Source organism: Oncorhynchus kisutch, linkage group LG1 (assembly GCF_002021735.2).
Source record: "Oncorhynchus kisutch isolate 150728-3 linkage group LG1, Okis_V2, whole genome shotgun sequence".
Classification (NCBI taxonomy): domain Eukaryota; kingdom Metazoa; phylum Chordata; class Actinopteri; order Salmoniformes; family Salmonidae; genus Oncorhynchus; species Oncorhynchus kisutch.
The window spans coordinates 37,639,620-37,652,120 of NC_034174.2; the positions used below are offsets into that span (position 1 = coordinate 37,639,620).

The window sequence follows — 12,501 nt, forward strand, 5'->3', positions numbered from 1 at the left end:
TTTCTTAATCTCCAGAAATGTACAGATTTCAGATGCACTGTGGAGACATCCCAACTCTAATCTGTACCTAGCTCTGCATGGACACGTCCCAACTCTCATCTGTATCTAGCTCTGCGTGGACACGTCCCAACTCTCATCTGTACCTAGCTCTGTGTGGACACGTCCCAACTCTCATCTGTATCTAGCTCTGCGTGGACACGTCCCAACTCTCATCTGTACCTAGCTCTGCGTGGACACGTCCCAACTCTCATCTGTACCTAGCTCTGCGTGGACACGTCCCAACTCTCATCTGTATGTAGCTCTGCGTGGACACGTCCCAACTCTCATCTGTACCTAGCTCTGCGTGGACACGTCCCAACTCTCATCTGTACCTAGCTCTGCGTGGACACGTCCCAACTCTCATCTGTATGTAGCTCTGCGTGGACACGTCCCAACTCTCATCTGTATGTAGCTCTGCGTGGACACGTCCCAACTCTCATCTGTATCTAGCTCTGCGTGGCCACGTCCCAACTCTCATCTGTATCTAGCTCTGCGTGGACACGTCCCAACTCTCATCTGTACCTAGCTCTGCGTGGACACGTCCCAACTCTCATCTGTATCTAGCTCTGCGTGGACACGTCCCAACTCTCATCTGTACCTAGCTCTGCGTGGACACGTCCCAACTCTCATCTGTACCTAGCTCTGCGTGGACACGTCCCAACTCTCATCTGTATGTAGCTCTGCGTGGACACGTCCCAACTCTCATCTGTATCTAGCTCTGCGTGGCCACGTCCCAACTCTCATCTGTATCTAGCTCTGCGTGGACACGTCCCAACTCTCATCTGTACCTAGCTCTGCGTGGCCACGTCCCAACTCTCATCTGTATCTAGCTCTGCGTGGACACGTCCCAACTCTCATCTGTACCTAGCTCTGCGTGGACACGTCCCAACTCTCATCTGTATCTAGCTCTACGTGGACACGTCCCAACTCTCATCTGTATCTAACTCTGCGTGGACACATCCCAACTCTCATCTGTATCTAGCTCTGCGTGGCCACGTCCCAACTCTCATCTGTATCTAGCTCTGCGTGGCCACGTCCCAACTCTCATCTGTATCTAGCTCTGCGTGGCCACGTCCCAACTCTCATCTGTATCTAGCTCTGCGACAAGTAATGTTCAGACAATCAATCAATCAAATGTATTTATGAAGCCCTTTTTACATCAGCAGATGTCACAAAGTGTGATACAGAAACACAGCCTAAAACTACAAAAAGTAAGCAACGTAGATGGAGAAACACACACTTGACACATTTACCCACATTATTTTCTATCAAATATATTTGACACAGTTCGCATCCTAATCATTCTGTCCCTGCATGGTTCTGTTATATCTGCTCTTCGAGGACGAGTTTGTGTTAACCTGTGAGCTGTGTGCTTATATACACACACTGATACAAATGCCCTTAACAGCCTGTAACAAGGCACTTAATTGATCTGATGCCCATTATCATTCATTTGGTATAATGGGTGACAAAAGCTGGAACATCATTGTTAAAAGTGACCTTACTTTGCTAGGTTACTGCTTTGCCTCTGTTGTGCAGTGTGGTATGTTGGGTATGGTTAGTGGCTTTTATATAAGTCAATAACACACGGAAACGAGTGAAGAGTCATACACAAGAAGTACAGTATACCATCTCATTTAATATTGGTTCTCTATGGAAGAAGTTTAACCATGAAACATTTACAAAATATACACAAGGTAATGCATCAATCAATCAACAATAGTTATATTTCAATAATGTAGGTTCAAATCAAACAGTTTTTTTTATTTTTTACACGGTTTGTGCACCGGTTCCATCAGTAAGGATGAGTGTTGGGGGTTGTAAGGATCAGTTCATGACAGGAAGACCACTGGCCCCATACAGTAGATGCATACCTTGCACCCCCCCCCACACACACACACAATCGTGCACCTCTCAAACATAGCACCCCCGCTTTGTGTCTTCAATAGTGCTAACATCATACAGCAATCAACTCAAATGAAGTAGGAACCAGTCTCAAATATTATGTACAATATGTTCAACAATAGAATACCTTAATACATATAACCCGACAAATTAGGTCTAAAATGACCAAATGTCTCCCTGATTACAGTATTCAAATATAATGCTTCATACTCTCAATTCTTACAAATGTAAATAATACATTTTCTCATCAAATCCCAAATATTGGATTTCCAAAAAGATTCATGACATGATTTTGAAAATATCTTAGGCTGTTTTAACAGTGCATACACAGTCAGTTAGGGATCTAATAGTGTGTTATACATTGCTATTGCTCTGTCATGTGGGCTTGTTGATGTATGGAAAGTGCTGTGTTTGAATGTGTAGAAAGAAAATGGCCCTTTCTCTTGTGAAAAGGGTGTGCTTCCTTCTTGCTGGTTTTCTGTCTGTCTGTGGCAGGACAGGAGGACATAGTGATGCGCGAAATGAGAGAGGAGGAATGGAACCATCTTTTGGTCTTCAGTCACTGTCACTATCATTGGGAAATATGGGTAATGGAGGATTTGTAGACTCTCGTCCTTCAACTATGGGAGTTAAGTTGGACTAAGATGAGGATTTGCTGTCTAACTCCCAGCACACCAACTTGTTAGGCAGATTATACGTCTATGAGAGATTCTACCAGCTGTGAGTATTGTTCATGAGGTCATAGTTCAAGAGACTCCCTCCTATTATCCATTTTTCTCTGAGATGCCTCTCAGTCCACTCATTCACCCTGTCCAACCCTGCTTCTGCCCCAGTCCTAGCTCCAGCACACACAGCCCATTGAAGAGAGCCTGAGGATGACCGGCTGCTGGCTTATGGCTGGAGTGAAGGAGTCATGAGGGTGTTCACCAAGAGGACTGCCCCTTTCGGGGGTCCGGTAGTCAGTGGGTGCCCCTGCGGGCTGTGGTTCCTTCAGGCCCTTAGGGGTCGATGCTAAAGGCCAGCAGCTTGTCGGAGTGCATGTTGTTGAGGGTGCGCAGGTCAGGCAGGCGCAGCAGCAGCTTGGGGAAGAGGGCGCTGTCGTCGGGGCAGCGGCGGGTGATGAGCGAGCGCAGGGCTTTGATCAGACTCTCCTGAAGCTGCTCCACTGCAACTACATCAGCCACACCTGAACAGTCTGAGAGAGGAGACAATGTTATATACATGGTGAAAAATCTAAACATCTGTGATTTAAAAAAAATATTTAGAGAAGCGTGTGTTTCTTATGAGTCTCTTACCGGCAGACACTAGCACCACAGCCATGAAGAGGGCCATCTCGTCGGGCTCCAGGCCCAGAGATCCCAGCTTCTCACTAAACTCAAACATGGCGTCCAGCAGAGAGCCCATACCCAGCGCCCGCAGGGATGTCAGGGGGTATGTCTGGCCGTTCAGGAAGGTCACCGTCTTCTCCTTGGGGTCGAACAGTGAGCAGAACCTGACCATCAGCACCTGGAAGGTGCCGGCCTTAAGCAGCATGACCTGGTCATGCTGGCTGAGACTCTGGAACCCGGGGATGCTCTTGGCAAACTCCACCACCTCCTTGACGGCCGGGGTGAAGCACTGGGAAAAGGCGTCCCAGATCTGCTGGCTGGATCGGTCACGGGGGGCCACGGGACATGTGTTCAGGGGACATGCCTGAGAAAGAGGGAGAGGGTTAGAATGGCTCTATGACCCATGCATTGTACATACAGTACATATACTGAGGTTTAACGAGACTCACCAGAACTTTGGCGCCTCCACTCAACTTCCAGGGGCATGTGGTCTGGTTTAGAGACTCGCCGGCTGAAAAGTTGTTGTGATTGGCTTGAAAGGTCTGAGCAGACTGGCTGCCATTGGACATTGGGCATTGACTCTGATTGGATGATGGTTGGTAGGTATATTGGGCGTTGTCAACATTGTTGTTGCGTGGGTAGCGAGGGGGGGTCTGGTAGCTTTGTGTGGGATGTGACTGGTACCCCTGAGAGGGGTTGGAATGGGAGTGGGTTTGGGGTGCGGGGTGAGCGTAGCCAGAATCATGTGCTGGATTGTTGCGGATGTTGTTGCTGTTGACGACCATCTTGATTACTGGCTTCACATCCTCTTGGGCAAAGATGTTGCGGTAGGCAGTGGAAATGGACTCGCCAGGTTCTGGGCTGGCCGGGGCCTCAGAGGAAGAAGGGGAGGAATCAATCTCCATGGATGCTGATTCGTTGAGGCTATTCATGTAGCTCTGCATCTCGTCCAATAGCCTCTGCTTTTCACGCTTTGGGATACGCCCAAAACGCACAGCTGCGGAGGAGGACATGGGGAGAATACGTTAGCCAATGAATGGATAATACAGATGGCAGTGACTGGAGCTGGTATAGCAGTAGCCTATTACTTATCAGTCTAATTCAACCTTTACTCCCTGACACTGATTGGGAATGCAATCCCTGTGTTGTATTATTACTGACTACTCCTACAGGGTAAAGAAAGCTGGGGGAGCTTTTCTCCTCTCTCTATAACCAGTCTGTTTCAATCGACCATGAAAATACATGGTTTACCACCCCGCCCCCCCCTTCTCCTCTTCATCTCTCCAGTCCTTCCATCCCCCTCTCCATAGCACACGTCCTCTGGCAAACCTATTTATAGTCTGCTACTGTATGCTACACCCCTTCCCCCTGATCTCTCTCTTCCTCTTTCTACCTCGCCCCTCGCTGACTCTTGCTCTCTAGCTCCTTCCTCTGTGTCCCTGTTAAGAAACACAAAGTAGGTTCTTGGGTCAGCTAGAGTAAACGTTGTCATTGTGACTGACAGAGTGAGGGAGGAGTGGTCAAAGTAGAGGAGTGGAAAAAGTGAGAGGGTAATAGGGTATGAGTAAAGGGGTGAAGTGGTAATGAAAAGGGCGAAAGAGAGTATCATGGGCGAGAGGGAATGTGAAAGGGTGAGGGAATTAGAGGATGATTGAAGGAGGGTGAAGGGTAAAAAGATGGAAAAGGGAAAAAGAGGGTAGGTAAGTGACATCAAATGTGGTTTTAAATATAAATGCCTTGCATTCCTAAAATACATCTTCAAATAACAGAAGTATTAAAATAACATATAGAGCGAAAAGGCCAAACCTATGCTTTGAGCTTTGTTGGGTAATTGGTGCAATGGTGGATCATTTTCCTCCTCTATAGCATTTTCCTTTTATAGGTCACCTCAAAAGGTTTGCTCCAGAAAAGAAGATGATTTATTATCACCTAGTTTATAGATACCTCTGGAGGGTATGGTGGCCTGTAGGGAAATGATGTCATACAGGAGAGGGATGGAGCTGAGCCTCTAACTGTACCAACTGTACTATCCTCCAATAACATTCTAATAGTTTACCATTAGAACATGACCTATTAAATGCCTGTATGTTATAGACTTTGTGGTAATACTTCTAATAGATGTGCAAACACATTCAACCTAACACGGAGGGTAATGAAGCGGCCTGTGGCCTAATTTCCAGAAATAAACCGTATTTGCCACAGTTTTCCCCATGACTGATGACTACTGGGACTCCCCAACTGCTTCTGTCATCAATCAGAAACTATGGGCCAGAGGAGAGAAAAAGAGGGAGAGGAAGATAGAATGTTCTCTCTTACCATCTCTGGACATGCCCACGTAGAGACACTTCTTGAAGCGGCAGTGCTGGCAGCGGTTGCGGTTCATGCGCATGATCAGGCAGCTCTCGTTCTTCACACACATCTTGTAGTGGATGTTCTGCTGGATGCTGCGCCGGAAGAAACCCTTGCAGCCTTCACAGGCGTGAACGCCGTAATGGAAGCCAGACGCGATGTCCCCACACACCTTACACAGGAGCACCATGCCTCCTGTCTCTGTGAGGTAGACATAAATAGGAATGATTGGTTAGACATTACAATAGAAAAATATAAGAAGAAAGAAAGAAAGCCAGTAGAAGTGGTACTTACTGGTGAAGGTGCCAGTGAAACTGCAGGGCCTCTTGGCCACCATAGGGTGGGCGTAGGTGTTTCCAGAGGATGTAGCGGCTGTAGTGGCATTGGCTTCAGGGAACTGGAAGACTAGTTTAGGTGAGGGCCCACCCCTGTTCTCCCCTCTTTCTCTCTTCAGAGGGCCGATCTCGGGGAACGAGACAGGCTCAGGAGATGAGGGTTGGGAGTGGGAGGACCGGGGGGACTGGGTCTGGTACCCGCTGGAGGGGCTGCCAGGGCTGGGGCTGGCACTACCAGATGATCCAGCATACAGTATCACACCACCTGGAGTGCAAAGATGAGAGGAGAGAGAGGGAGGGCAGTTAGTGTTACCATGTCACAAGGAAGCAGACATTAGGCTATGCTGTCAGCAAACTAGCTGTGCAAACATATCTAGATTCATATCTGTGTCGAAGGTAGGTAGGTCAACTAACAGATAAGTGTTGAGCAATAGGCACTTGGCTGGGTTACCAAACATGAACACACCTCCTGCCCGAGGTCGATATTTAAACCACAATCAGTCTCAGAGAAGCTGGTAAAAGGTAATAGAAGGTCAGAATGTGTCGGGAAAATGAGGTCAAGTCTTGCCTCGGGGCCAACCAGATCTTTGTCAATAGTCTTTTTCCAAAATGTGGATTTATAAGATTTCAAAAAAGCATTATCATTTTAGCTTTGACTAATTCTGTGTTTGATGTGAGACCTTGAATATATACAACAACAAAATAATGTAAAAAGTATTTAAAACATTTCCCGATTTTGTAAGAAAAAAATCTAGACTATATAAATTGTACCGTACCGCGCCCACTCAAAAGTTCTAGAACGTTCCAAAGCAAGTTCGGTACGTAAACTCGGAAATGGCTCATAACTCCCTCCCTCTCCCCACCTCTCTACCCCTCCCTCCCTGTAAAGATTGTGCTCTGTGTACGAGAAGAGCGACAGCCCCTCACGTGTACGTTCAGCCAGCCAGCCAGCTGCCTCCTCGCGCTAACAGCAAGCCTCGCTTTTCCCTGTTCATGCGCCTGGAGCTTGCTCAAACTGCCTGCCACACGACCGCCGACTCACATGGACTCCTGACACACAAGGCGCTTTCCGCAGTCCCGTGTAGACAACAGTCGCAGTACAATAACAGGCTGCTGAGAGCTCACGGTTGAAAGAGAGAGGGTTTACGTTTGAAAGAGAGAGGACAGGCTGCTGTGCGTGTATTGCATTCCACTGAGTCACCGGAACCCCGGGGGGGGGGGGGGGGGGTAGCTTGTCTGGAGGATGAAAAAGCGGTTTTAATATAATTTCAGTCAGCATTACATGTTTTCAATACAGGTCAAACCCATCATTGTGCTATCTGAAACAATAGCCGTGTTTCTCTCTCTGCTGGAGGAGACAAGTGCTGCTGGCTGGGATATTCTGTTTAGCTTAAAGTGAGTGTGCCTGACTATAATTCCTCTGCCAGCATGTGCCAACACCGACTGTGATAACTGCTGGGGCTTCACTGTTTGCGTGTGGCAGAGCTTCCCCTCTACCTGAAATGTCTGACTTTAAATCTACCCCCACCCCCTCTATTGACACACACTCATATAGTCCTGAGCTGTTGGTTTGGTTTACATTGTCAAGTGGCAGCCCAGTGAGGGGGACCTGACCCCTGACCTTCTCTATGGCAGAGACAGCATAATTCACCAGAAACCTGAGCCTGGCCAGGTGGCTCGAGGAAAGGCCCCTCCCTGGAGCACTATGCTATGACACAGGTGGGGAAGGGCTGTATGACTCAGAGCTAGGATAAACATAGACAGTAACTAACCCCTCCTTATTCCCTCCCCCTTTAATGGAGGTCCCACCCACTCTTAGGGCATAGAAAAGAAGGGAGACAGCCAGGTGACGTGTGTGTATACTTGGCCGTGTGTGTATACTTGGCCGTGAGTCTTGAGACAGGTGGAAAAAAACTCAGCTTGGACTGAAATGCATATCAATGAAGACCAAATAGCTCATCAATAATATTGTAATCCTGTAATTTCTAACATGTTAATATAGTGACTATCGGTTTAGTTTATTGAAAGGCAAGCCCATATCCCTTACCATCTGACAATCAGGCTTCTGAGTTCTCACCTTCACCCCTGTGCTATAGTCACACAGCTATAATGGTAATATAACCACTGCTGTTGTGAAACCGCTGTACTCTGTCACTAAGGGTGAGGTCAGCTTTAACTCCACTGCTTCGTTGGAAGTCAGATAAACGTCCATGGCTCATGTCGGGTGAGGAGACTCGTGGTGAGCTAATCTGATAGTGGGTTGGCTGGAGGGAGTGCTCAGGAACGTGTCCTCCTTTCCCCCCTCTCTCTTGGTGACCCTTACTCACTCCCTCCCTTCTTCTGTCCCTCCAGACATCCCAGACACTGCCTCCTTGTCTAACCTATCATCTCATTGGCCTAATCTATCATCTCAACCTCGCCATTTGTAAGTGTGTTACAATGACATGGTAAATCTATAAATAAATTTGTGAATAAGACTGGGGTGAACCACTGGTTATACACACAATTACATTGGATACCAGTAGATTAATAATGATAAATCCAGGCAATCACAACTGGCTGTGATTGGGAGTGCCATAAGGCGGAGCACAATTGGCCCAGCGTCGTCTGGGTTTGGCCGGTGTAGGCCGTCATTGTAAATAAGAATTAGTTCTTAACTGACTTGCCTAGTTAAATAAAGGTTAAATATAAAAATATATATATATATTGTCCAGTTACTCATATTAACTTCCCATCCGGCTCTGATGATTGACAGAATAGCAGTCTTTGCATTTATTGGCAGAAGAAGTGGGGCAATATAACAATTAGTGTATCTTGGAGTAGAAGCCTATAGAAACTTTATGACATAGAAAACAGTGTATTTTGATCCACCATATAAACTATATTATAAATATAGGCCAGCCTACCCTCCAACCTGAATTTAGAGAATTTGAATTTGCTACTTGTCAGGGTAATTTGTGATATCGGTGAGTGAACCATCGCTACAATGTATTCTCAACATGTGACATTTTGTGTATTGCTACCATGTATTACAAAAGTATCACAATATCCACTATATTGAATATACTGTATATCAAACTATTCAGTTGTCTTTCCAAATTAAAATATATCGGCGTAAATAAATCAACATTAAACTAGTGAATAGGGTACTAAAACGTTCTGACCCACTGACCAAATTCTGGCAGCAGCAAAACAGAGTTCCCGGAAAGGCTGTGAGTAGGAGTTCCCGGAAAGGCTGTGAGTGAGCGAGGGGAGAGCGCAAGGGAGATTAAAAATATGAAGGCGAGGGTGGGAATCACGCGCTGCACGTGGATGCGGAGGTTTATGCACGTGAAGTCGGCTCTAGACAGGCAAGGTGGGAACTCGGGTAAATCAGGCGCATGATGCCGATCATTATCAGACTGTTGCCATGCAAATAATAGCTAAGATACTTATTAGACTTGAGAACATGGCTGTAAATAGGGGACTAGGTCATTCAATATCAATGCCACTGTCACATTCCCTGCTGTCTTCGTGGAAATATACTTGGCAATTGAGTTATTCCAGCCTCAAATGTGTCATAACATGACCGTTATGGTAATTACCTCATATTATTAATGGAACCTGACTCAAAAGGCAATTATCTATTGAATTAACGCAATTTGAATATCTTTAATATATTATTATCTATTATCTTTATATCTAAATTGTGTCACCTTGTAGGCTTACAGGGTTTCCCTTTATAAGGGAACCACTCCCATATTGTGACCTGCCATGGAGATTCATTCACTGCTATGAATTCATGGACTATGGAGGCCAACTTGGTCAACATATCAGTTGAAATAAAGGTTGAACACTCCCCATTACTGAGAGTTGGCTAGTGGTCATCATTCCACTGATGCCAATGACCCACTAACTGATAGGATATGTTTGGCACCCAAACATATGCATATATTGAAATAAATGTTGGGTAATTCATATCTGAATTACTACTTTTTGTATTCCATATCTTGTATTTTGTATATTTTGTTATATTGTACATTTTATATTGGTAAAAATGTTTTGACTGTAGCTCTGCTGGTGCCTGCAGTAGATCAGGGAAGACAATATTTCATAATAAAACCGTTTTTATGACCAATTCACCACCTACTCAATTTAGACCTGGCTTGAATAGCTGTTAACTGTTCAAATGTGGCCTTCATGTCAGGACCAGCTCTTTTTAAAATGGTTTTGTCTCTCATGTCTATGGAATTGGCGTGATAGGTCCTTGACACACCATTGAGAGAGAAAAAAGTTATGATGCCCAGCAGCACTGAACAAGCTTGGGGAGACACCAGTCAGGTAGCTTGAGAAGTTCTGAAAATGCCTTTCTGGAGTAGTGCTGCTGATGAAAGGATTTGGAACGGTTTCGTTTTCCCCTTGTAATCCGGTTTGATTCAATTACGCCAACAATTCTCAACTCTCCAAGCAAAGGCAATCCATAAAATTGCTATTATGTAAAAGGAGCTAACACTAAATCAATAATGGAATAGTCACATGAAGTGCCGACCAGCACGTGCAGGCACCAGGGACTGACCGAGCGTGTAAAGTGGGACCGGTACTGAACGTCAATTTGTTATTTACATGTAGGGAATCGGGAAGTAGCAGTCAGCTCAGTCGCCGCAAAATAGCAAAGATTGTGGCATGCCATACGACAACCCACTCCCTCCAAACCATAAGCATCACTCACATTAGCCTTCACCCAAAAACACACTTGGCATTAAAATTTTGATTTAGCCCATCTATCTTTGACAAAATAGCAGCAAAATTATACAAAAGCGAGTTTTGAGATATAGTTAACAAAACCGCGTTAATTGCAGGCACCGAGCATTATTAGTGCTCATGTAAAGTTGTGCCATTGGGATAGGAATCGCAATTCCAGATAGAACCTATCTTCTTATCTCCAATGTATACTACAATATAAACATTTTAAATATAGGTAACCTAAAACATAACTTATTACACGATAGAAAGTAAATACGCGAAATAGTATATGTCCAATACCTCACCGAAGTAGCATTTCACTTAAAATGGAGGGATGTATTGCAAAATTACATAGCAAAAATTGTATTATAAAAAGATGGGTTAATCTGTGGACATCGGATGGTTGGAGTTAAAAACAGAATGAATGGTGGATTGGCCGCTGTGGGTAAAAATCCATCCCTTGCAGAAAAAAGAAATTACGAATGTATGTATAACTAGTTAACTACATATACTCTTTATGTGAGCGAAAATAGCTATTAGTAGCAATAGAATACATATTATCTGCCGAAGTGGTGGTAGGGTTGGGGGGAATACAAAAAAAGCCTCGGGCAATACATGATCATGACATTATCAATGAACTCATTACCACTACGCACGGTACGTGTACCAAACACAGTGAAGGAATATGCCTAAACAGTACACATTACATTTACTCAGTAGTGTTAATTTACAAGTAGTGTATTCGCAAATACATTTATGTTTTAGCCTACAACTGACAATAGCATTGATTGGTTATAACTTGGAAATGGAACTCACCAGGGCTGTTGTCCATTTTTTCCGGTATTTGGTTGATTCTAAACGGTATTGGAATTATTCAATGTTGGTTTGTCTCTTTGCGTCAATGAGGAGTTTCGTTGATATAGGTGAAATAGTCATGAACCGCCAAGAAAGCATAGAGCGGGAATCCCAATAAGAGCAATGAGACTGTGCGCAGGTCATTGGGGGTCAATCAAACCCGTCAAGTATGGAAAAAATATCGAAACTGATTTAAAGATCAGCAAAACCTAAACTGGTATCGTTTGACGAAATATTTGCAAATCGTCTCCAAGGTGTGTAATTCAGTGCCTTGCTGCCTCTAGCCTGCTTCGCTTGGTGTTCGTAGGTCGTGTGGTGTACAGTAAACTATCACTGTAACATAACAAGCATTATTTGAAAAGAAATCCCAAGCATTCGGCTTTAGTGCCAGTCAGTCACCATGAACATCTCCAAAGTCAAAAGTGTGAAAGTAGTTTAGGCACACCCACTCATTAATAGGCAATACACCGCGCCCACACTACACCATCACGTTTTCAGGTGTCTGAGAAATGTGACCATTTTTTTTTGTCCCTTCAACCTCTGTTTTGTATGCCAAGGATTACACTCACACTCTCTCTTTCTCTGACTGCATCTGTCACGCTCTAATAGAGTATCTCATCCACCTCTTGTACACCCCCCACCCTCCTCTAGCCCTTTATTCGTTCGCACGTTTTCATTGGTGGAGAGCTAGAGTGGAGGCGAAACCGTTGGACTCTCAACATTTGGGAGGCTAGTAAAGCTCGGTTGCATGTGCGCGCGGCATGTGAGCCGCGGAGCCTTGTGTCCTACTGACATACATTCTATGCAAATATATGAGGCCTTGCGATAAGAAGGGTGGACGGAGAGGGGACTAGCCAGGGCTAGCACATGGGAAGGAGGCGGAGCTCACCGTGCTACCGCTCCCTCCATCTCGCTATCAAGTTCTGCCTTCAGAAGCGATTCGTTTTTTCCTAGAATCACAGCATCGG

The 12,501-nt window shown here is 45.2% G+C and overlaps 1 protein-coding gene across 2 annotated transcripts; it reads right to left on the reverse strand.

Moving 5' to 3' along the window:
* Positions 1–1,658: 1,658 nt before the first annotated feature.
* Positions 1,659–12,129, reverse strand: LOC109895124 (nuclear receptor subfamily 1 group D member 1-like). Of its 2 annotated transcripts, none has more exons than XM_020488780.2 (6): positions 11,495–12,129; positions 5,916–6,221; positions 5,589–5,822; positions 3,722–4,269; positions 3,240–3,636; positions 1,659–3,139 (listed from the first exon to the last, which is right to left on the reverse strand). In XM_020488780.2, exons 1-6 carry the CDS (start codon positions 11,508–11,510, stop codon positions 2,943–2,945), a joined length of 1,698 nt encoding a protein of 565 aa, XP_020344369.1. In that variant the 5' UTR covers positions 11,511–12,129; the 3' UTR covers positions 1,659–2,942. The 2 variants fall into 2 exon arrangements, with proteins under 2 accessions (XP_020344369.1, XP_031678993.1); XM_031823133.1 differs by lacking the exon at positions 11,495–12,129 and adding an exon at positions 6,999–7,091.
* Between the last annotated feature and the right edge of the window lie 372 nt (positions 12,130–12,501).

Bases quoted from the DNA above. Each gene is read 5' to 3' on its own strand.
- LOC109895124 (XM_020488780.2), bottom strand. The intron at 5,823-5,915 runs GTAAGTACCACT...TCTACCTCACAG, and splicing joins TTTCACTGGCACCTTCACCA to AGACAGGAGGCATGGTGCTC. The intron at 4,270-5,588 runs GTAAGAGAGAAC...CCTCCTCCGCAG, and splicing joins CGTGGGCATGTCCAGAGATG to CTGTGCGTTTTGGGCGTATC.